The sequence below is a fragment of the Macrobrachium nipponense genome, chromosome 22, assembly GCF_015104395.2.
Source record: "Macrobrachium nipponense isolate FS-2020 chromosome 22, ASM1510439v2, whole genome shotgun sequence".
NCBI lineage: Eukaryota > Metazoa > Arthropoda > Malacostraca > Decapoda > Palaemonidae > Macrobrachium > Macrobrachium nipponense.
This window is the reverse complement of record NC_087213.1, coordinates 19,684,726-19,710,983: the sequence shown is the minus strand read 5'-3', so window position 1 is coordinate 19,710,983 and position 26,258 is coordinate 19,684,726. Positions and strand designations below refer to the sequence as shown.

At 35.4% G+C, this 26,258-nt stretch overlaps 1 protein-coding gene across 3 annotated transcripts in view; it reads left to right on the top strand.

The window, feature by feature from the left end:
• LOC135198529 (uncharacterized) overlaps nucleotides 1–9,691 on the top strand; it is a 294,467-nt gene extending 284,776 nt beyond the window's left edge. For 2 of the 3 annotated variants that reach the window (XM_064226190.1, XM_064226191.1), the window contains 10 exons: nucleotides 1,978–2,069; nucleotides 2,943–3,124; nucleotides 3,772–3,925; nucleotides 4,272–4,418; nucleotides 4,856–5,002; nucleotides 5,605–5,771; nucleotides 6,267–6,408; nucleotides 6,788–6,934; nucleotides 7,601–7,750; nucleotides 9,478–9,691. In XM_064226190.1, coding sequence (XP_064082260.1) covers nucleotides 1,978–2,069; nucleotides 2,943–3,124; nucleotides 3,772–3,925; nucleotides 4,272–4,418; nucleotides 4,856–5,002; nucleotides 5,605–5,771; nucleotides 6,267–6,408; nucleotides 6,788–6,934; nucleotides 7,601–7,750; nucleotides 9,478–9,526 — 1,377 coding nt within the window. In that variant the 3' untranslated portion in view covers nucleotides 9,527–9,691. The remainder of the gene's footprint in view (nucleotides 1–1,977; nucleotides 2,070–2,942; nucleotides 3,125–3,771; nucleotides 3,926–4,271; nucleotides 4,419–4,855; nucleotides 5,003–5,604; nucleotides 5,772–6,266; nucleotides 6,409–6,787; nucleotides 6,935–7,600; nucleotides 7,751–9,477) is intronic. The other variant, XM_064226193.1, reaches the window with a different exon arrangement.
• Nucleotides 9,692–26,258: the final 16,567 nt, after the last annotated feature.

The window sequence follows — 26,258 nt, the reverse complement described above, 5'->3', positions numbered from 1 at the left end:
AACAGTCTAGACTTGATTTGGTAGCTGTTAAAATTAGAAAGTCATGTCGAAGCTTTTGAATAAGAACGATGTTCATAATTTCTTGGTAGGCGTTACTGCTTCTAAGAACATTGGAAGAGGCACACTGCTCTGTTCCCCTTTTTATCATCACACAGATAAACTAGTTTTCATTTTTCTTTTTCAACGTTTCCCATTGATGTTGGAAATCAAATATCTCTCATTGCCTTTTTTTATTGATGTAATAATTATTCTTATCCTTTTTTCCTTTTAAGTTGTATTTCATTTTTTTTTCTCGTACAATTTCTGAATTCTGCACTTTTTATATAATCAATGTCTTGCCATACATTTTTTATTTATTTATGATATAAAATGTATCTTTTGTTATTCATTCCCGATAAGAAAGGATCTCTAATAGGTTAAGTCATTGCAAAGAAAGAGCCAGATACACACAGACACAGACATACACATACTAGTTCATTCAACCTGTTGTACTTCGGGAGGGTGACCTACTTCAGGAGGAACGGGGACAGTGTCTTGAGCTTAGCGGTGGAGGTTAGGTCAGTTACCATTTTAATACCTGCATTGAAATGAGTTGGTGCGTTACATATGCTAATCTGCATGTTTGCATACGTTTTAGTGTATGCATTCTCTCTCTCTCTCTCTCTCTCTCTCTCTCTCTCTCTCTCTCTCTCTCTCTCTCTCTCTCTTAGGGAAAACGATTTCTCCTAAGGCCCCTGTTTTTATCATGTAAATCTTGGTATAATGTTAAAAATTAACTAAAATTACTTAAGCTTTGTGATGACTGCAGACCTTATCACTGGAAGAAATTAAAATAAATTTTAAAAAAATCTATTTTTAACATTCAAGATTAAGTCAGCTGTATGCATGCTTCTTGAGCAGCCCGAAAGAACGATTAATCTTAGGTGTGGACCACGACAGTCGGATATTTGGCTTTCCATCAGTCTTAGGCAGAAGTCGGGATTAAGAGCTTCCCTTACGAGTCTGGATGACTTAGTTTAGGAAAGAACATGGCTGACGCTTATTTTACATAAAGTATTGAAATATTTAACCCACAGCTTTTTTATATTTACTGCTTTTGTATAAAGGTTTACTATGAATAGCAATCATTCCATACAGTGGATTTATAGAATAGTAAACTTTTATAGAAAAGTTGTATGGTAAAGCGGCGTAGGGTTGTGGAAGGGATCTTACAATTAATATCAGTGGTAGCTGGGAACACATCTTTTAATACTTTAGATAAGATAAACGTCAGAGTTGTTCTCCAGATTCGTAAGCAAAGCTAATAATTCCGACTTATTCCTTAGACTGATGGAAAGAAAAATACCTGACCTTCGTAACCTACACCTTGCGTTTAACACCCCACTTGATCAGTAGATGGGCAGCATAACCACAACTAACTAGAATGGTCAAGTAGTCAGCTGACCACGACGACCCTGAAATATAGTGTAATCTGTGCGTGTTGAAATTCTGATTTATAGTTTCATTCCCTCTGAATGACACTAACATTGTTATATCCACAGTGCCATCTGAACTTCTCGAATTCGTCACACTTTTTGAATTCGCTTCGCTTGAAGTGAAAGAGCGTTTTGATGTAATCCAGGTGCGTTTTTGTGTGGATGAATGGTGTGGGTACGAAGATGTTGCCGTTCTTGCACTAGGGAGTTTCCATCATAATTCAGTGGTTAGCTCGGAAATGAAAGTAGCAGTGACTGGTGCCACAGGTTGTTGTGAACATAAATTGTCAAAGAAAGAAAAAAGCCATTCGTTAGTAACGCCATCAATAACCCGTTTTCCCTAGTAGTCAGTGGCCCCCAAGAAATAAACATTCACACCCCCTTTCATCCTCTGAATTGCTGAATCAAGGATGAACCTCCTGTGGAGAAAAGTTTCATGGCTTATTCCATGGGTTGACTTTGCCCTGTCAACAGCTGACAGTTTCTTTTGCTTTCCTTGCAGAGCAAGATGAAGGAATTCAAACATGGGATACCAGCAACTGCTGTTGTGTTGTTCCTCATCATCCTTACCACACAGGTTATGCAGCACCACAGGTAATTTTGATTTATTTTTCATCTTACTGATATTCTCCTCTTCTACGGCATGTATGTCACATGATCTGACTGTTAACTTGTAGTGATAACCTTTAGCTACATTTCCTATTAGAATGTTGTGATCTGTACTAGAATTAAGATATCTCAAATTGATGAAACCCCCATCATGCATGTATTGGCCCGAAGTGTTAGCCTTCACTAATTTTATAGGATCTTGATTGTGATCCCTACTCTAATTAGCAAATCAAACCCACACCATCCCTGTATAGATCGTTCCTTTGTCTTTCAAAGATATTTGCTAAATTAAAATGAATCACTGACCTTTTGCTTACTGAAAAACCAAACGGTCTCACTGCCAGGTCATCAGACCTAAATTTCATAAATAACATTACATTACTGCCCTTAAACAGACGATCTTCGCGGATTTTCGGGTTTCAGATCTTTTCTTGAATTAGAATATCTTGAAATAGTCCAACCCACGTCATCCTGTTTTTGTCCGTGTTCCGGGTAATGATAACATTTACACGTATTTTATGATCCTAAGAGGTGTACTAAAATCAAACTATAATCATCTCCAGTTGTTTGTGCCCACCTGTAGCAATAACACTCAAGTTTTCAGGGTCTTAATACCTTAACACAATCGAATATTGTTGTTCAAACTTACGACATCCTGCATTTATCATTGTTTAGATATAATTTTCTCAGTTCCCGGTTCTACTCTTAAAATCTTGAGATTTCATTAACTATAAATAACCTTTCCAGTAACTCGATACAGTGACTTCTCATAAGTAATCGTCAGCGTAAACTTTGTCTATTCATCAAAATGCTTCTCTTTGAAAAGACTGTTCACCAGCAGGTGTTTCTCGTCGCCAGAAATGCGAGCAACGAGAGGATCCTGTCCCGCCAAAAGAGGCTCCTCTTCTTCACTTCCAACAGGCTTCTTCGGCTGCCTCCCTCGACCGTGCTGGCCATAACGTTCACCTTCAACACGCCCTTCTTGAACGACCTGCCCACTGGTTATGGCACCAATATGCTCTTCAGCATACCTTTAGTTAGTAAGTTTTTTTATGCAATCTCTCTCTCTCTCTCTCTCTCTCTCTCTCTCTCGTAGCTCAAGGGTTGTAAGCCCGATTCACAAGCGAGGGACACATTTTCGACTGAACGGGGTTATATAAGGAATGGTGCGGTCATATTTCCTTAAAAAAAGGAAAAAGAATTCAGCATGTTACTGTATACCCAAGCACTGGCTTGTGTATGAGACTGAAAGTTGAGTTGACCATTGTAGTTTACAGTTGAGGTGGGAAGTGAGAAAAAGGGATAGATTCGAAGAGGTCATTGGTCATTTGTCATTCTTATCCCACCGAAGTAGTTGAACAATGGCACGTCCAAAAATTTCAATCGTGTGTATTATTCTCACGCATCACAAACTGATTTTTGAAGGTAGCGTGTTTAAATTATGTATAGCTTAAGCATTGCCATATCAAGGTCAAAATAAAAACAATCGGCATTATGTTTTACTTAGTCCCATATCAATCAGTGGCAAAATGGTTGCTCAAAGTTTTGTACTTTATATTCTTTGTATTATTCATGACCAGAGTACAGAGACCTTACTGGTCATTCTTTGGCAATATTGGTTAACAATTGACGTACGTAGACTTCCCAATTGTTTGCACAATATACTTTTCAATTATTTTCTTTCTAGTAAGTTTTGATGACAAGGGACTGACGTCAGACGAGAACCCTTTTGGCTTGTGGCCTTTCAGAAAAAAGCGTGACCTACCCAACTTCAGGCATTTTCCAGAGTACGGGCACGTTCCCAATGACGTGCCCGTCGTTGACCTCTCCAACGGAGAAAGGTGAGGGTAAAATCATTCAGCATCGCTCTTACAATAAGGTCTGTCGAAATAATAATGAAGCCTTTGTACAATGAAATCTGTTCCCCCATAAACTTATAAAAATAAGATCTATAAAGTGAATTTGACAGATAGTTGCAATAAATACGATTTTGTAAAATTTAGATTATTTATAGATTGGAATTAGATTGTAATCTGCTTTTGAGAACATGAAGAAATGAAATATTTCAGTGCACCGCATTAAACTTTCACCTTTGTCAACTTCTTCAGTATGCCTTGCAGTGCAGTTCCTATTTTTAACAGTCGATTACCCAAGTACCACTCTCTAAGGAAACCTTGACTCCTGCAGGAGTGTTGTGTATCAAGTGTTGGAAGGCGTGTTACACAATATGGGTCTAGAGGGCTCGCCTTGTTTGCACCGGGCTATCTGCGAATACTACCAGGATCCGCTGAAATATCACGGCTTTTTTGGTGAAATGCTCGAGTTGCTCTTCAGGTAAAAGAGGCTTTTTTTTTTTTTTTTTTAATCGTTGTAGACCTAAAATTGATTATATCGTTATTGGAATACTTTAGTTACTTTAGTAACTTTTTGGATAAGAAACGTTTCTTGTTTCTGTACCTCATTTGCTAAACTCGTCATATTGGAGACTCTTATATTATTTATGAATAATAATGTTGGTGCAACGCTTGAATTACTCTTTGGGCAAGAGAAGATCACCACATTTATGAGGTTCACTTGATATAGTCTTGAATTCTTATGGGTATTTAATGGAATTCACAGCTGATTCAGTCAGTGTTGTTAATTTCAACAAGAACTGAATATTTTGGGGTTTTTTTGCTGTCTCACAGAATAGTTTAATTAATTTATTCACGTAAAAGAACTTATGCCTAGATTTAGACATGCTTAAAAGAATGCGTGCCTTTATTTCTTAGCCCCAGCAACTCCAAAGACGCCCACATACACCTGGCGGAATATGTCGCTGCAGAGAAGATGGGGAAAGCGACTAAGAAGTGCGACGTCTACGAGAAGCTCTGTCCCCGATCCTTATATAAGAATGGAACTGCAGAGCACATTGGCGTGTAAGCCTTCACTTCTGTCTTGCTGGCTTTAGGCTGGTGGGATCTTTCCAAGATAGCGAGTGACCCCCAAGGGTTTTCGGGAGTCCTTATGGAGGACTGATATTTCTTTGGGTCATTATCTTTATGATATTTAATCTTTTGTTTATTTTTTGACGGTCATCCCCAACGAGCTTGTAGTAAACATGTCGGGGTCACTGTCTAGGAAAGATCCGGCTGACGTTCTTTAAGAAGAGTTAATCATAATCAGGGACTCATAATTGATTAATATATTCTCTATCACTTTTACAGTCTGACAGAAAGTTAAGGTACTGGAATATTTGTCTTTTATATCGCTTGGATGATGTTAGTATTGGAGAAAAGTTTTGGGGTACTGTATATCTTAAAGATTTGCTTGAAATTTATGCAATTACCTAGTCACTGTCATTATCATAATTATTATCGTGGTTATTATTGTAAAATGATAATTAATTCCCATTCCTGCCCTCATTAGTATCATGATAGTAATTATGTTCACTATTAATACTTGATGGCTAATGAAACCATCCTGTTGTTGTATAGTGTTGCCAACATTTCATGAAACCTGTCTGTCCTTCCTGTCTCAGAGACGCCAAGGACCGCCAGAAACGTTTCATCTACTTCACACGTGACAGGCGACTGACCTTCCCTCCCTCCTCCACCTTCTTCGTGACCTTTAGTCTGTCTCTGCCCTCTGGGCGTCTGTTGAACCCAGGCTATGGTTCGGGATTATCGGTATCTCTTCCTGTTGGAGGTGAGTTGGGAAGACCTGCCGGAACCTTTCCTAGTGTGCATATATATATGTGTGTATAAAATATATACCTATATATATACTGATCATATATATTTATATATTATATATGATATATATATAGATAAAAAATTATATAATATATATATAGATTAATATATATTAAAACATATATATATATATATATATATATATATATTATATATAAAACATATATATATTATATATATATATATATATATATAGATATATATATATTAAAACATATATAATATATATATATATATATATCTATATATAATACATATGTATATATATATATATATATATATATATATATATATATATATATATATATATATATATATATATATATGTTATATATATATATATATATATATATATATATAGTGTATATATATATATATATATATATATATATATATAGTATATATAGTGTATATATAATCTTACGTTGACAATCTCTTTCGTTGACAGTCAGCTTGCAAGACGTAGGGCTGACAACACCTGACCATCCTTTTGCTGACTTCAATAACTTCACGTTCCTGGACGAGCTTATTCGGGGGAGGCGCGAAGTCGGCGAAGAGGCCCACGGAATCAACTGGGCCGGAGGCGACAGGTAACGAAGCCTCAGCTAATTCTCCCTCCCTCCCGCGTCTCGTTCGCTTTTGGAATTTGGAAATTATCCTAGAAGTGCATTCTCTTGTCTTTTAATGGCGTCTTGCAATCAAACCATGCACTCCTTGGAAGACGAACTCTGCAATTTATGTTTACCTCACTTGATGGGTCTGGGTATCGTGATAGAATCGCCAGGTAGAACTTCACAAAGTATCCATATATTATAATAATACTTAATTACGGACACTTGTGTGAAGTTCTAGGGTAGTAGTAGTAGCAGTAATAGTAGTATTAATTGTAAAAATATGAACTTATGACCTTCAGTTGCCTACCAAGGACGTCTTGAATCTTCAGTAATGGTAGAACTGTTCCCTCGGCAGGGAGGTAATGTACACCGTTGTACAGAATACTCTGGAGAGCATTGGTATGAACGGGAAAGTTTGTTTGCTGAGAGCCATCTGCGAGATTTTTCAAGCACCACTCGATCGATACGGTATTTTTGGAGAAGCCTTGGAGATATTCTTAAGGTAAGGTTTTTATTTTTTTGTGTGGGGGTTAAGTATGTATGTATGAATGTATAGACGTGCATTTGTAAGCATCCTTGCATTGGCAATTGCCACAGTGACCTTATAACCTTTCGCTCTCCTTACGTTTTGGATACGCATAAAAATACAAGCCTTGAATCCAGTTAAGGAATAGAAATCATTTCCTCAAACAATGAGATTCGAACTCATGCAAGATGGTAAGAGTGACGACGTAATATTTTTACAGGTCGTATATACATGTCTGTTGAATATATGACAATGATAAGTACGCATGTATAAGGAGAAATTAACAAGCAGATTCATAATCTATTGCAGCATACATAGTACGTACATGCATGCGCCTTCATAGCTGACTGGAGGGAGCAAGTGGTGCCTGACCCTTATTGGTTTGCTTAGATTTGACTCATCCAGTGAAAGGAAAGGGTTTCGTCACTTATTTCTCATCTGGATTCAAGGCTTGTAGTAATCGCCATGTAAGAAAAATTCTGACGGAGAGTGACCAGTCTATTTTTATACACACACACACACATATATATCTATATAAAATTTATATATATATATATATATATATATATATATATATACATTATATATATATATATCATCAACTGCAAAGAATTATATAAATTTTTAATTTTGCATACGTAGCCCGAGTCTGTCGCCGTACGCAGAATTCCGTCTGGACGACTACCTGGAGGCTGAGTTGGTGGGAAGGTCTACGGGAGTGTGTCTGGATTATCACGAGCGCTGTCCGCACTCATTGTTCAAAGACGCCAATGACGAACCTGAGCATCCCATGTAAGTTCCAGAACTCCTTTTCATTTCTTGAAGAGTCAGTATGCACCCAATATATCATTCTCGTTTGAGCCGGAAAATGAGATTCTTCTTTGCAGTTTCTGGTGGATCGGACGAGTAGTAACTTTAATTTTCTCTACCATGATAGTAAAATATAAATATTGGACAGTATATACATACATACGTACACACACACGCATATATATATATATATATATATATATATATATATATAATATATATATATTATACATAGATGCATTAAGCTACAAATGTCGGTAACGTCGCTGAAGTCCTGATTTCTCCTCTGCGCATTTGGATCAAATCCACAAGAGGACGAAAATATATTAATTCCGTGGTAGAACGAATTGGATATTAAAGGACATATTTAACTTAACGCATGTATATGAATCACTGTGATTTGATAAAAATCCATATGTTTATATACACCAACTATTATATATATATATATATATATATATATATATATATATATATATATATATATATATATATATATATATATATATATATATATATATATATATATATATATATATATATATATATATATAGTATATAACTTGAACTTTCACCTAGAGGGAGTACACATAGATATGGCCGTATATACAGTGTATATGTATATTTATATATAATATATGTATATATATATATATATATATATATATATATATATATATATATATATATATATATATATATAGCGAATACCACGGGAAAATGATAGTCAGAAATCCAAGCGCTTTCGTCTTTACTCAGACATCGTCAAGGAGCTACTAAAGTACAATTGGGGAGGAAGGTCTCAGATACAAACAAGATCAGGAATACCAGATGGTTAATTATCAAAAGGATACAAAATAAAAGGGATAATCCAGGATTATCGGATATTACACGGTCACAAACTTAAACAGATTCTGACTCTAACCGAAATTACAAAGTATCTTTACAGTCCAAAACATGTAAAAACTGAATATATTAATTTTGTTGCTTATATTTATCTACAACTTTTTTCATTATGAAAGCATCAAGTTTAGATAAACCAAGACTTAAATTTAGAACATTTCTATTATTTGACTTGATAAAACAAGATTCAATGATATTCCTTTTAACAGTTAAAAGGAATATCATTGAATCTTGTTTTATCAAGTCAAATAATAGAAATGTTCTAAATTTAAGTCTTGGATTATCCCTTTTAATTTTTTATCCTTTTGATAATTAACCATCTGGTATTCCTGATCTTGTTTGTATCTGAGACCTTCCTCTCCAATTGTACTTTAGTAGCTCCTTGACGATGTCTGAGTAAAGACGAAAGCGCTTGGATTTCTGACTATCATTTTCCTGTGGTATTCGCTTATTTATGAAGTCACGTGCATCTACTGTGATTTTTTAAGCATATATATATATATATATATATATATATATATATATATATATATATATATATATATACATTTATATATATATATATGTATGTATGTATATGATATGGATTCCTTCAATTCGAAATTTATTTGTATTGTCTTATATTGGTTGCACATATAACCGTAACTTTAATCTTCACTTGTTTGTAGTGGAAGTTAAGAAAAAACTGACAAAGCCAAGATAAAGCAAAGGAAGGGAGAAATGCTGTGCTGACGAACGAGTGAAACCACGAGTATCCTCACTAAGATAGGCATTCATTTGACAGCAGTTGTTTTGTTTGATTCCAGGGACATCATAGACTCTTTAGTGTCTCTGATAAAACACAGATGGACGTGATGACGCCTCGACCCCTCCCCGTGACTGGAAGACTAACTCTGACGCAGGTGGAGTAGAGATGGTGTAGGTTCTTGAGCGCTCCGATCGCGCGATCGAGCTTATTTGTGACTGACGCCAACCTATGACAGTGGACGGAATAAGATTCTTCTTTTTTGACTATATATATATATATATATATATATATATATATATATATATATATATATATATATATGATTTGAGAGAGAGAGAGAGAGAGAGAGAGATGCAGGGCATTAAAATTATATTGATCAATAATTTTTTCTTGACCTATAGAAGGATCATTTCATACTAGAAAAAAGATTAATGGAAAGCAGTAAAAGATTTATTTATATACTCCACTTAAGTTCCTGATGAATGTGATCATTTAAGAGGCATTGTGTGGTGGTGAATCTGTAAGAAATCAGTTTTATATTTCCAGTTACGATCAGGAGAAGCGATTACATGCTCATAACAACAAAGATCCGGGAGTTGTGGGGAAAAGGTTTTGGTGGCATTTAAGGAGCCAGATCTGGGATTAAGCTTTCATTATCACTCCGCAATTGGGTATTAGTAGGTGTGCATTTATGAGTATCTTCAAGACGTGTATTCATTCAATCCTGAGAATTTTTAAATTTTTATTTCTATTTCACTTCATAGAGCATTTTATTTCCTTCTTTCATCCAAGTAGCTTTACTTGATTTATTCCATAACTTCGGTACCACGACAGAACGGAAGGGTTGAACTGGTGGTTTGAGTTACAGCAAAAGTTATGATCCTGTCTTTATAGGGAACTAAATTTTGTTTTAAAAAATACTGAAAATAAACATTTTACCTGCTATCGAATTAATAGAGATTTAAGTTCTTCATTATTTCTTAAGGTCTGACTCTGACATTATTTCACCGAAGAAAATATTTCCTTATCCCCTACCTCTATTGTGTCCTTACGTGGTCCATGAAAAAGTGTGGCATTTTAACTCGCAAGCCTTTTAGTGAAAACTTGGGAGACTTCAGTGAAATATTGTTTCTAATTCCTTATTCCATATTGTATTATAAAAAACGATCCTTTTCCTATCATAATTAAAGTTTTACAGACAATTGTTGTTTTATTTCCATGCCTGATTTTGCTGTCAATCGACACTGCAAATTTTTGTTTTTACTTTTTTTTTACCGGACAATTGAGCATTATTTTTCATATTCATATTCACCACGCTCATTCTCTAGCCTGTATTTTCTGAGTCGGTAGAGCCTCAGGTGCTACTGACCAAGGGTCCCACCGCTTCCATTCAGAGAATAATGGCATCTCCCCAGGACGACTGTGACGGCGATCAACAGCATGTAGCGCCCACCAGGAAAATGAAGATTCGATGGTGGATGAAAGAAAAATGGGAGCGTTTGACTCATATTAGGAGTTGAGAGAAATGGTTATTACAGCATAAATCAAGAAAGGTTGCAGCAAGAGTTCTGCAGAATTTGAAATAGCAAAGTAATATCAAGGAGGAATAAGCTGAAATTCATGACATTTTCGTCAAATTCATTTATCTTTATGAAAGTCGAGTGTTGCTGCTGACTCGAAATAAAGGAAGGCTGGAATGTAGGAGATGAATCATTTGCATAATATTTGCAGAGCAAGAAATGCTGACAGGGTAAGACGTTTAGAAATACAACGAAGATTATGTAAATATATTTGTCGAAGAAGAGATGGGTCAGTCTGTTCGGAGGTGGTTTAGTAGTGCGGGGAAAATTTAGGTGAACAAGTCGGTGGAAATTATGAATTATTATAATCCTTTTGGCAGAACAAGAAAATGCTAGGTTGAATGTTATAGGCCTCACTATACAATGAGTGCCAGTGTGTGTGTGTGTGTGAGTGTTTACTAATAAGTATTCTTTTCTTAGCTATGAAATGTGTACTGCAGTGGAAGCTTTCTGCTTCCATTTCATCCTTGATTCAGCAGTGAAGTTTTAAACATGGCATTGACTGTTATCTTGTCTCTCACTGAGGTTACCAGCTGACAAGGGAGTAAGTCATGAATAGAAAAAACAAACACACAGGACTTTTGTAGTCTACTAGCATTAACCTCAGTAAGGGTTCAAGTCCTACGAATGAAAGGAAGAATTTTGTCATTCTTTTCAGTGTGGATTTCATAGCATGGCCATAAACTGCAAAATCGAGAAACTGTATTATTTTAGACATTACGATTCATTATGCACTTGTTACCTGGACAATTGGTGAGGATCAAAACCAGGAGGAGGTCGTTTTCGGTTTGGGCTTGTCCTATTGTAGTAAAAGCTTTATAATTGATAATAGTTTTGCACATTTTTACATGATTTCGTTTATTTGAGCGCGCTGGATTAGTCAGTTTGCATCTTATTCTGTATCTTACACTTTTATGGGAATCTATGGGAATCCGTAGTAGCATCCCCGTGCATCCGACGCAAATCCCATTATCACATCCTGGGCACACACATTTGTAAACGATGTTCGAAGACCTGATGTCTTAAGACGATCCTTGAATTTAAATAACAATCCAATAGTGCGAGGATCATTGGTATAAGTTTCAGGTCTACATCTGGGAACGTTCTTATAATTTGTGTATATATCGATGTTTAAATGGGGCTTTTCATAAGATGGTTTGTTTAATCATTGTAGCCTTGAAAATGCAACGAAAGCAACTGTCGTGAAACGTTGGCATAATAAACTGGTGTAACAATGCTGCCTTTTCCCTTCGCCTTCGAGATTGTGTCCTGAGTTGAGACTCACCCTAAGTAAGTAACTTAGTTTTGCCAGACCGCGAGCTTATATATATGTGCGTGTGTGTATGTGTATGTATGTAGTATGTATGCATGTATTTATATATGTATATATATATATATAATATATATATATAGGTATATATATATATATAGCTATATATATATATATATATAAAAGTGAACTATTTGCACGCCATATACCGTATGTACCCTACTACGTATGGTGTGTACACAAACTGTCAAACTGTCATGCAGCAAGAACTGGGAACGCGTTGGCATTTGGCTGCAAGAGAAGAGTGGCATGATGCTGAAAATCGGGTACGTCTTCCGGTCCAAATGACTCGGTGCCAGAGGACGACTATCCTACCTTTCTAAATTTACTTATGGATGGGTGGATGATGTTTCAGTCTATTACTTTTATTTCTTTGGAGTATTTACGTCACGTCAAACCACGTCATATGCAAAGACTTGTAGAATGAAATGTTATAGCTGTGTTCATAGTCTGAGTTAGTTGACATGATGATTCTACTCTCGGAAAGCGGTGTATATATAATATATATATATATATATATATATATATATATATATACATATAAAATGTATTATATATAATATATAATATTATACATATAAATATGTATATATATATATATATATATATATATATATATTATATATATATATATATATATATATATATATATATATATATATATATATATGTGTGTGTGTGTGTGTGTGTGTGTGTGTGTATTTGTGTGTATGTTAAAATGTTGATTTTTTTCTTGCTCCAAACACCATTTACAGCATAACAGATGGTGTTGCATCTTCCAATGGGAGAGCCATTACCCTCTCTCTCTCTCTCTCTCTCTCTCTCTCTCTCTCTCTCTCTCTCTCTCTCTCTCAATGGTAAATCATTATTTTGCTGTTTAATATTTACTATGGATGCAGTTCATAAATACAGTTCAGTATAAACAGTAAATATTGATACTTTACAGCATTTAGCCTGCTTGACAAATACTAAAGACAATATTATGTACTTTTACTTTTGATCATCAAGAGGATTGTTCTTTAACACTAGCACTGTTACGTTCGACCTTACATGTCATGTATGGTCAGAAGAGAGAAAATATTTTCAAAACATATATGTGCTTTCATAGCTATTCAGAAAACGTTTTTATCTCACTCAGCAGGCCACTGCTTTCTCAGATAACTTTGAACCCACGTCGTTCCCCAGCCTTTGCTTGACGTAATAGAAGGTGAATGTTGTGGATTTTGTATGTATATTTATAATTTATGCATGCATATATATATATATATATATATATATATATATATATATATATTATATATATTACAATTTTTTATACGAGTAATAGGTCGTCGAACATTGAAAACCAACACTTCATCTATATTCTACGTTTCACAGAACCTGCAACCCTCCGCCCTTACCAAAAGAGGGGACAAAAATTAACCTGCTTTTACAGTCACTTATTATTTAGTTAGCAGCGCTAGTCCAGAAAAACCGGTTTACTCACCGGGAAAATAAAAAAAAAAAACTCGGGAAAGGTATGAGGTGCCGGGAGTCTGTCGAGGAAGTCAATGACCTTGATCACTAAGTCGTACTGTGCGAGAAGCTGAAATAGAAAACTCGTTGTCCTCTACCGAGAAAGATCTACTCAAGTGTAGGCAGTTTGCCAGATAAGAAAATCAATGCTTTCTCATGAAAATCATCATCAAATGTTGCGACATTATTTTCAGTATATTTAGGGGTATCCGTCAGGAATTATAGGTATTATATCCACCGACAAAGGTGCCCTTTACCACTGGCTTAAATCTCATACTAAATATTTCTGAGGATATTGATAAGATATTCTTACTGATGGAATATATATGTGTATATATATATATTTATATATATATGTATATATGTTATATATATATATATATAAATATATATATATATAATCTAATGTATGATATATATATATATATATATAATTTACAATATGTGTATATTATAATTTATACTAAAATATATCTTTTTCTTCTTTCTCTGCATCTTCTCCCACCTTTATATGAGGTCGATGTTTCTGACAGCTTTCTTCCACCTTTCTCGGTCATACAAATCGTCCTCTGACACTTATTTGTGTATAAGGTCGTCTTGAACAACGTCCATTCACCTTTGCTTCTTCGGTCTCCTTCTCGCTCCCTCTCCAACCAGGCCATACCACCGCAGTCTCCTTTTCTGGGCCCCCTTGGATAGTTCTTCCACTTTTGTAGTTCTTTAATTCTTGATCCTAACCATTTTTGTCACTCGACACATCCAACTTTTTCATTTCATTTTCATTATTCCCCCATCCAATTTCCTTTCTTATGCTCTCTTTACCAGCCATGTTTCAGCTCCATATATCAGTGCTGGTCTTACGACTGTCTTATACACTTCTATGTTGATTCTGCTGTCACACGAAACACTTTCTCCAATTTTTCCACCCAGCCTGCACTTTTTGTGTTGCTTCTGCCTCCATATTAGAATATTTCTACTAATTTCTACTATAGTAGAATTTTTCTACTATGTTTAACCCTGTCCCCTCCATACCAATTTCAGAGCCTTGATCATCGTTGCACTTCGGGTAGGTATTCAGTCTTCTGTATGCTGATCTTTAATCCTCTGTGTTCCTGCGCCCTCCTCAATTACCCTAGTTTTGACTCCCATGCTGGTGCTGCATATCACAATGTCATCAACGAACAACATGCACTAGGGGGACTGATCTCTTTTCCATGGAGATAGCACATTGATAATCAGGTCAAAAAGATTTGGACTAATTGTAGATCCCTGATAGAAACCAACTTGTGACACCCATTCGTTTAACCCAGCACTGCCTCTTAGCCTTCATATTTGTCTTAGGCCAACCTAACCTTCATCTCTGGTGTGTCCCCTTGAACGCATACGTCTCCAAACATCTTGGCGTGAGATTCTAGAGGGTACAATATTATATATCTATATATACACACACATATATTATATATATATATATATAATATATATATATATATATATATATATATATATGTGTGTGTGTGTGTGTGTGTGTGTGTGTGTGTGTGAGTGTGAGTATGTGTGTGTGTGTGTGCGTGCGTGTGTGTGGTGTGCGCATATATATATATATATATATATATATATATATATATATATATATATATATATATATATATCTAACAAGGAAAGATCTCTAACAAGGCCAAATGACACTCGTTTAAACAAATGAAAACAAAACATCTAACTGGTAACGTAGCCTACCTTTTTTCTGTTGAATGCCATCTCTGGAGTTGGCTGAAAATCAGTTTCAACTTAGGCTAATGTAAACGCTCGTGGTTACAAAAATACTTTTTATTTCCCAAAATTAGCTAACATGAAAATAGAATAAAATTAATCAAACCTGACTCAAAAAGAAACGTTAAACTATCATATTCCTCTCAAAATCATATTTAAGTAAGTACCCCCTTTTCCCCTAAGTGTCCAAACATTCATAGTTTATTAATAGTCAAAATTGGTCTAGAGATATACCCATAAGGTGACTTCGAACCCATCTGAAATAGAGACCATAATTATGATACAATGAAACATTAAAGTTCGTCAATAAAGAATGTGTGCTGTACCTCACTTCCCTTTCTCCAGAACCCAAGTAATTGTCACTTCAAATGTTAACTTTTTCAAAGTTCACTTTTACCTTGTACGACGGACCTGCAACACCTCTTCTGTGGTGTGTTCCGCATTTTATCAATCAAAATCAGTGAGTCCCCCTTTGCAACTTTTGCCCCAGATTATATGTCATTTTCTGTCCATTATGAACACACACACCAATTGGCACAGAAGAGGCATGCACGCTACATACATGAAATTCGTGATCTTCGAAATGCGTCACTGACCCCAATTGTGAGCCGGTAAGCTTTCCTGTTTGTTTTTTCATTTCAGCATCTTCGGGGAATCCAGCATTTTGCATCTGTCTCTGACCAGCAAGAGCTAAGGTTATCAACCCGACTATTTAATATTATAGACTGTTGCTGGTGCCTTAAAGATATATATATCAAACGAGGTCAAATGACACTCGTTTAAACAAATAGGAAAAAAAACACCTAAATGGCAACGTGGCCTACTTTTTCATGTTGGATGCCATCTCTGAAGTTAGCTGAAAATCAAGGTTTCAAACTAGGCTAATATGAACTCTTGGTGTTACAAAAATATAATTTTTATTTTCCAAAATTAGCTAACATGAAAATGGAATAAAATGAGTTAGGAATGACCCAAAACAAAAACCTTAAACTATCATATTACTCTCAAAATCATATTTAAGTAAGTTCCCCCTTTTCCTCTTTCTTTCCAAACATTCATAGTTTATCAAAGTTAAAAAATCACCTAGAGAAAACCCATTCTTCTATATGGTGACCTTGAATCCATCTGAAATAAAGAGACCATAATTATCACACCATAAACATTAAAGTTCGTCAATAAAATGTGTCACATCGCACTTCCCTTTCTCTAGAACTGAAGTAATTGTTGCTTCAAATGTTAACTTTTCCAAAGTTTTTCACTTTACTTTACCTTGTCCGACGGACCTGCAACGCCCCTCCTACACCGAAAGCACTTGTCCACTTTGACAGTTGGCGGTCCAATTCCTCTGTCAATTCACATACCAGAGATTATATGTCATTTTCTATGACACGCATAACACCCACTAACTGAGGCACATACGAACTTTTGGAATGCGTCACTTCCTGAGTTGTGCACCGGTAAGCTTCCTGTTTGTTTTTTGTTTCTGTTTTTCATTTCAGCATCTTCGAGGAATCCAGCGTTCGTCTCTAACCAGCAAGAGCTAAGGTTATCAACCCCACTATTTAATATTATATATTGCCACCAGTGTCTTTTAAGATATATATATATATATATATATATATATATATATATATATAATATATATATGTATATATCCTCCCCATATTGAGTGTGACTTAAAACTTGTTTATTAACGGGATTTCGCAAAGTTATACTATGCTCATGGAAGGTCGACCACGGCCCAAATACCAGTCCATACAAATTTGCTTCCAGAATCGTGCACAGATTTTCAAGAGATATGTGGCAGATAAGTCACTATTTTGCTGCTAGTCGTTTTATTTTTTAATGTTGTCCAGTTTAAAGGAAGGAAAGTGTTCATTGTTTTGATACAGTAATCTAAAATTGAACATTTGCCGCAAGAGAATGACAGCGTATTTTCAATGTTTCCCATTTTCGTGCCATGTATCCTGCAGTTAAGATTTCTCTGAATTGGGGATGAATTTTTATTTTACCTTTTTATTTACTTTCCGTGAATAAAATGTAAAAAGCAAGACTGTGATGGCCGTGATCTCCCAGAACAGAAATAGATGAGTTTATAACAGCCTGTGCTTTATATATATATATATATATATATATATATATATATATATATATATATATATATATATATATATATGTATGTATGTATAAACTACAAAAACATTAGGTCATGTTCTTGACAGATTGGTATACTTGGGATAATGAGCACACCAGTCGCTCTCTCTCCCACTTCATAAAAGCTGCAAAATGACAGTAAGTCTAAAGTTCATATTATGAAACAATCCAAAATCATAAAAGCCGGTAAGGCAGCAAACAGTTACGTAAGTCCGTCATGAAAAATGATTTCTGTTTTTAAGCAGTCCAGCTCCTTCAATAAACATGAAAAATGCCACTGTGGATGATATTTCCTTATACTCTGCGAGCATTCAATTCAAAAAGGAAATGTTTTCCCAGGTCAATCAGAGTGGGACACTGTCAGCACGTGCTCAGTCAACGGGACCGGAAGGTCACTAGACTTGCATCCTTAGGTCAGACGCCTGTCAACCCTCACACGACGTGAGGCACTTCCCCATTTCCTTGGCATATTTATTATCGTGGGCCCACGGGGGAGATGGCTTGGAAGTATCATACATATTCCTGTTACTGTCAACTAGGCCCTCCCATGAGGTTATTTGTCATCTCTCTCTCTCTCTCTCTCTCTCTCTCTCTCTCTCTCTCTCTCTCTCTCTCTCTGTTTTATATATGTTTATATATATATATTGCGTATATATATATATATATATATATATATATATATATATATATATATATATATATTATATGTGTGTGTATAATGTGTATATATATATATATATATATATATATATATATATATTATATACATTGCAGGTATGTTAGTACATACATGTATATGTATACAGGAATGGTAAAAATATTCTGTTACAACAGAATTCCATGTAATAAAAGGATTTTGGTGCAGCCTCATAACACGAGAGCTGCTATAGTAACTGATAAATAATTTGTGGTACTTTGCATTATTTGAAACAAGAGTTGCTGTAATACCTGAACCATCATTAAGTTGAGCAAATGACACTGACATACCATATGGAATAGAATTAAATTCTTTAAAGTTATTCAAAGCTTTCTCAAGTATCATAAGTCATTCTTTTCTTGGTTTCGTCAACCGTTCATTTTTATCCAACTGACAAATGCAACAGAGGTCCCAATTGATATCATCCATCGTATTATATAATTACAGTGAATCTACAATGTGCATCCACCAGGTGCCCACTGTTTACCGTCAGTACACTGTGCCCAAGCGTTCATGCAGCAGTCCACTATTTACCACATACATTAATCAACTAGTTATCATCATATAGTAGTCCATTATTTAGCATCATGCTTAGTCCACCGTGCTCTACTTCACTAACTATGAGCATGCATCTAGTCATTCCATAACAGCTATTGCCATCCACAAGTTTCCTTGCCAAAACACCTGAAAGCAATCAAGATAAGAACATTTTATTTAATCATGCAATGACTTTTTTTAATAGCTATTAACTATTTTTTTCTCGGCAAGTTTGTGCAGAAACGTTAATATGTAGAACGAAATAATACATACTCAATGAAAGAGAAATATTTGCCCTACAATTTCACCCCTATGGTAATTCTTATAGAAATGCATCATTCTTGAGTTGCTGGAGGAAAAGTAATCGTGAAATCCATTTTTTTTCATTTATGGCAAAATATGTCTCCATTTCCGGGGTGATTTACGCTGAAACTATTATATTTACAAGAATAACTCATAAGGAAGACTTTGTGTAGCATTTAATTTCCAAATTTTTATATTCGTGTACATTTTCACATGCAACGTGTAGTTTTGGAGAAAAACTGAAAAATATAGAAAAGATACCCTCCGCAAGAGAGTTTTTCCCCCGAAAAACGGGGTTAATGTGGGCCAATTTTCTTGGCACTCTGTAGAATTCGAAATAGTACAGTATAACCTACGTCTGGGCCAATTCTGATGCTTTTAGATGAATCTGCACGAACACTCCTTCCTTCCACAGTCCCTAAGCTCCCCGACTATTTTGCGTTAACAGAGTTGTAGTGGACGCACTGACTGATGGTGCAAGAACATTGTATCTATATACTACATGCACCTCTTGCACGTTTGTGTCATCTTTCATTGTCTCTACTTGAAATTTTTCTTATCTGTAAAAAAAAAAACATAAATCTATATGCAGTGCATGTATTAGCAATGGTTGTGCACACCTAAAAATATATTCAAAACTTAAAAATATATATTTAAGACAATTAGAAAAATTTCCTCATAATTATATTTTCTACGTGTATGTACTTACTATGCTTGACCTTATAACTTTCACTGATCTGTTCCTTCTCTATATATGTGTGTGTGTGGTGTGTGTATACACGCACACAAGCACACACACATATATATATAAATATATATATATATATATATATATATATATATATATATATATATATATATATATATATATATATATATATATATATATATATATATACATATATGTATATATATATATATGTGTGTGTGTGTGTGTGTGTGGCTGAAAGTTTCATGGGCGGTGGTTGAGAGTTTCATACAACATTATACGCTATACAGAAAACTCGCTTACGTCCACTACAACTGGCTATTTCTTATTTATACTTTATGTATATATTTCCTCAACTTGAACAGTTAACTATAATATTTTTATCTTTTTCTTCTTTCGCATTCAGTTTATTGTGTATCGTATATCTGTTTCTTAATGTGAACCGCGTACTTTGCTTTTCTCGCCAAATTAGAAAAGATCTTACGCTAAGCATAGTTCATTCTTCTTGGGAAGGAAAATGAAGGAAGAGACATCAGAATTGCTTCACTGCCACCTTTGCCAACCAGTTCCTCAGTAGCCACCCCCCTACCCTGCCCCATACCCTAGTCTTCTACTTAATCCTATTCCCCACCCAAGGAGGTTTGTTCCCCACCACACGCTAAGGTTAAATGAAGTCTCCAGTATTTAGCTGAACGCCCAGTTTTTCTCTCTTTCTCCCCGTCCGCAATGAGACAGAAAAAGTGGCAGGAAATGCCAAAACGAGTTCATGACCTCACACAATCCCCTTGTAGTTCCAATCTTCAAGTGGCCTACTTACGAGGAGCACTGGGACAAGTATGTGGGAATGGCCAACCTAAATCCTGCATTATTTTTTTTTTCAATCGTACTCTTCGCAGTACGGGTGTTACAGCATCTTGCTGTTCATACTTTTTATAACGATTAGTCCACACATACACAAATATATATATATATATATATTATATATATATATATATATATATATATATATATATATATATATATATGTGTGTGTGTGTGTGTGTGTGTGTGTGTAGGTATGATGTGTGTGCGCCTGCGCATGCGGGAGGAATTCTTTAAGCTCGTCCATTTGTCTACATTATCATATACAGGTTATGTACATACTGTATGCGAATATAAGTTCCAGACACGTTTTTGTACCTTATTCCGTAAGTAGTATTGAGCAAAGCAGTTTCACCAACATACTTGTATAGCCATTATTCCAGAAAACGAAGAGAAATTTTATGCAGTATTTAGATGTTTTGTATTGGGAGTTTATCTTTGGGCGATTCAGGTCACCTCGCTCAACATGTAAGGGGCCAGTGTGTATATAATAGTTAAATATATAAAACCATTATTGTTTTTCTAATAATATTCCTGATTACTTTAATGTATATTAGTACTTACTTGTATGTCGATGGAGGGAGAGTTGATTCGATGTGGTGCTAGTGAGATTTTTGTTTAGATGAATGATATGTGCACGATGCTGTATGAAATTTTATGCCATATATCCTAACTCATCAGATAACATGCGGAAGCAATGTAGCAGTTCCTGATGCTTTATTCCTTACTCAGCTACTTCTTTTTAAAAGAGAGAAAATTTACATTATTTGGTCGTTACCCATTGTAGGGAGTTACTTATAGAAAAACTAAACAAGAGGACTTACCGCACTCATCGTCTGATTAAAGAATCAAGCGACTGAAAATTTGTAAATGCAAAGAGTTTACACAGTTTCGGTCGCTTCAAGAGTATGAGAATTTCAATGCTTATTTCCTGGTGCAGCGATAACCTGTCAACAACTGAATTAGCCCTTTGTTTTTATTACAGATCAAAGTGAAGAAAATTAAACGTGGGGAAACGGACATTGCTGTAATGTTGCTACACAGAATAATTACCACGCAAGCTATGCAACACCACAGGTAATTTTGATCTGAGATTTAGTTATCTCAGTTATTTCCGTACCTATATCCTTCCTGAAATGAATAATAATACTTCCGATGTCCTTGAAGTCCAAGTTCAGTGTCTAACCCATAGAGACACTCCCGATCCTTTCATCCAAGATCAGCTCTGATAGGAGGGGCCCCGAGAAGTGGTGAATTAAAAAATGTCAAAAATGCTGGGCAATGTAACTTGAGTAACTATCTTAACAGGAAAGGGAGAGAGTAAGAAGGAGAGGAAGTGAGAGAGTGTAGACGGGGAGTTGGGAGGAGAAAGACAGAAAGAGAGGGGGTGAAGGGGAAGGGGAGAGTTTATCGGTTGTCATTCAGTTTTCCAGGGCAGTGCCAGGTTGGTCAGATAGTGTATATATATATATATATATATATATATATATATATATATATATATATATATATATAGAGAGAGAGAGAGAGAGAGAGAGAGAGAGAGAGAGAGAGAGAGAGAGAGAGTATACATTAGTTTGTTTATTTGATTGAATGTGCTGCCCGCTGAATAAATAAAATAAATCATTTCAACGGTTGCGAAAAACTCTTGTAAATTAGGAAATAGAATCCCTCGGGTACTGAATTGTTCTTTTGTTTTTCACTCTTTCCCCTTAGTGTTTAGAGCCGTGTGCGAATACCGTCCTCACAATTATGTATAGACTGAATTGGTGGAAGGTCGTCTTGAGTGAACATCAGTTATCACGAGCGCTGTTCATTCTCCTTGTTCAACAACGCCAGGAGTGAGTCTTCACATTCCAGGTAAGTTCCTGAACACCCATTGTGCCTAAAAAGTCGTGCCGCCAACTGGTGCTGCTTATGCCAGCGTGCACATTAATTAACTGGTCGCGTCACGTTCTCGCATCGATGTATTTGCGCGTTTGCATTTGAGTTTCAGTCGGAAAACATAATGCTCCTACGCAATTTCGGGAATATCGAACGCGAATCTATGTTAAGGTGGTTTTTTAATAATACTAACTAGCTTGCAAACGTAAAAAATGTAAGTCAATTTTTTTTTTCTCTCTCTCATATATATATATATATATATATATATATATATATATATATATATATATATATATATATATACATATATCATATATATATATATATATATATATATACTATATACATATATATATACATATATATATATATATATATATATATAATATATATAACGAGATTCTAAAATCTCGTTCTTCTATTTTAAAAGGTAGCAATGGACCAGAGCGCCCCTCTCTCTCTCTCTCTCTCTCTCTCTCTCTCTCTCTCTCTCTCGATTCCCAACAACTCCCTCTATCTCTCTCTCGAGACACCCTCCCCCTCCATTATCTAAGGCCATCAAATCAGACATGGAACTTACAAAAATATGCATTTATTTAAAAGCAAAGTATTAGCTAAATTAACTCAGGTTCTTAACAGAATGATTAAATGAAATGTTAAACTCAAGGTCCAAATAACTCAGATAACCCTCAGTAATTAATCAAACAACTAACATTAGTTTAGCCATAACATTAGGCACAGTCAATATAGTCAGTACACCAATTAAGTCACCATATTCAATTCCCCTTGTCTCAGATCAGTTCCATTCTCCAGAACAATTCCCCTTCCTCCAGATCAATTCCCCCTTTCTCCAGAATCGCCTGTTAGAAGACAGGAGAACACTTCGATAAGAATAAGATTAAAATCAAAGATCATATGAAATAAAAAATCTCTGAAATAAATATTTAAATACAATCCAGCCACATCTTTGCCCAAAATAAAATATGCTTACCCATTCAACACAGTATGCACACACTTCTCTATAAACACTTTTGCAGAAGCCATCTTGGCTTCTCACCTCTCTTTCATAGATCTATCCATCATGGTAATGCTACATCTCATTATGTAGGAAAAGGCTCACACGTACGCGCGAACTCACACACAATGTCCACTTGTCCACACCCAGGAACTGACTAGAACTAGATTCATAAGTCACCTCTGTATCAAGTGCTCACAGCAACAGGACATGCACACCATTCAAAAAGACATGTCAGCATTCCTAAAGCTCGTCACCTCGAACACTCCGTCTCTAGGGAAGTTAAATGATGATTCTCCACATTCTAAGAAAGTCACAATACATCACATTACAACTGTATTTAAAATATATCATAGCACTCTTTTATGTAACATATATATTATATATATATATATATATATATATATATATATATATATGTATACAGTATATAATGAGAGCACCTATATATGAAAATTTGATGAGAAATTTTGTCTTTATGAATATACGTATGTATTGTTTGTATAGAAATCGTATGCGTGTATATATCTATATATATATATATATATATATATATATATATAGTTATAATTTAATATACATATAAATATTTATATGCATATACATATATATATATATATATATATATATATATATATATATAATATATTATACATGGATGTGTTTTAGAATGGGCTGTTAATGACCTAGGAGCATCGGGTTTCCTTTCTGTTAACTTGATTATATTCAGCGGGAGAAATACCGGCAAGATTCTTCGTTGTGTAGGAAACTATCGTGGTAACTTGAGTAGTCTCCCATGGTAGTTGTTTTCTTCATTCCTTCAAGTCTTCCGTTGAAAACCCATAAGGACAGTCAGTAGACTATAAACCCAAGAGGGCTCCAAGAGGAAATCAGCCTGGAAGAAGTTGAGTATATCTTAGTTTAACGAGACCACTGAGCTGATTAACAGGTCTCCTAGGGCTGGCCCGAAGGATTTTTATTTATTTTTTATTTTTTATTTATTTATTTTTTTTTTTTTTACGTGGCTAGGAACCAATTGGTTACTTAGCAACGGGATCTAAAGCTTATTGTGGGATCCGAACCACATTATATCGCGAAATGATTTTCTAATCAACTGAAATAAATTCCTCTTGTTCGGCTCTGGCAGTTGCAGGAAGCAAGCTCGGGCTAACAGATTGATAGGCGAGTACGCAACCCACTCGTCCCCTGAGGAACTATAAAAGGTATTAATATGAGGGAAAAGAAAAGAAAACAAGTGCACCCTGTGAATCCTGAGATGTGTGCAGAAGACTGGAATGGATTTGCTCCTTGCTTGGAGATCGGAGATTCCACAACTGCACTAGGCGAAATATTCCGTATTTTAGTTACAACCAAAATCAAACCCCTCGCAAATGGAGCAGTAATATCGTGATACTACCAAACTAGAGTTTGCCGCAGCAGCAGCCTGCCTAGTTTTGCATCAAAAACAGGTAGGTTAGGGGAAGAAGAGTACAGAGGATTCTTGTCGTTGTACATAGTACATTTTATGCAATAAGCTCTGCCTACATCTATTCAAAAAACCAATATTAAGAACTGGGAAAATAAACTTGACTGATGACATAACTATCCAAGGTTTAAGCTGAGAGGCAGTACTGGAAGACCACACTGGAAAGCTATATACTCCAAACAAACTTCTACTCGCGGTTTAGCTCTCCCATTTGTAGGGTAATTTCCCGCTCTCTGTATGATTCTTTAGTTTCGGGGTAGTTAATTGAGGAAGTCTGTTTTTTTTTTTTTCTAGATAATGCATTGTCCCATAAGATTCTGTTCTGGAAACCTAATGTCGCCTTCTGATGTTTTTCCCCTCGAAATGTATGATTCCTTTCCATGCTCACCTTCTTATGTAGTTTGCAATCATTTTATTCAACATTCAGATGATCATGCATAACACATATTTTGCCAGAGGGGGACTAAATTTTGTACAATCACGTAATAAATCCCTTGTCTTGACACAACGTCCGTAGACAATTCCTGACCTTTGATGATCCATGAAAACAATCTTACGATTCCTTATATGCTTTGAAAGGAAACTTGAGTAACTTGTAAGAAATGTCAAAATACTTCGGGCCATAGTAAATTTTCCTCCCAAATGAATGAGAGTTGCTACTGTTTGCAGATGGTAACTGTTTGAATGTTTGTTGAAGGGGTAAATTGTAAAGTGAGTGATGGTATGCATAGTGAGTCACTGGATGCCAGACAGAGCGATGGGTTAGTACAAGTTAATGTGAACGAAGAGGCTGTTACTAAGGTAGACTCGAGAATGAACTTTGAAGATGAAGACCTAATTTTAAGTTTATTGTTGATAGAATAAGCAGCCCTTCGGCCCCCAGAAGCTATTTTTACCTTGATTCCCCCGACCCCATAGGTGTAGGAAGTGTTTCAGGAGCTTCACGAAGCTGTTAGTGTCATAAGAAAGAAGAGGGAACTGGACTGTTTTACTTTGCTTTT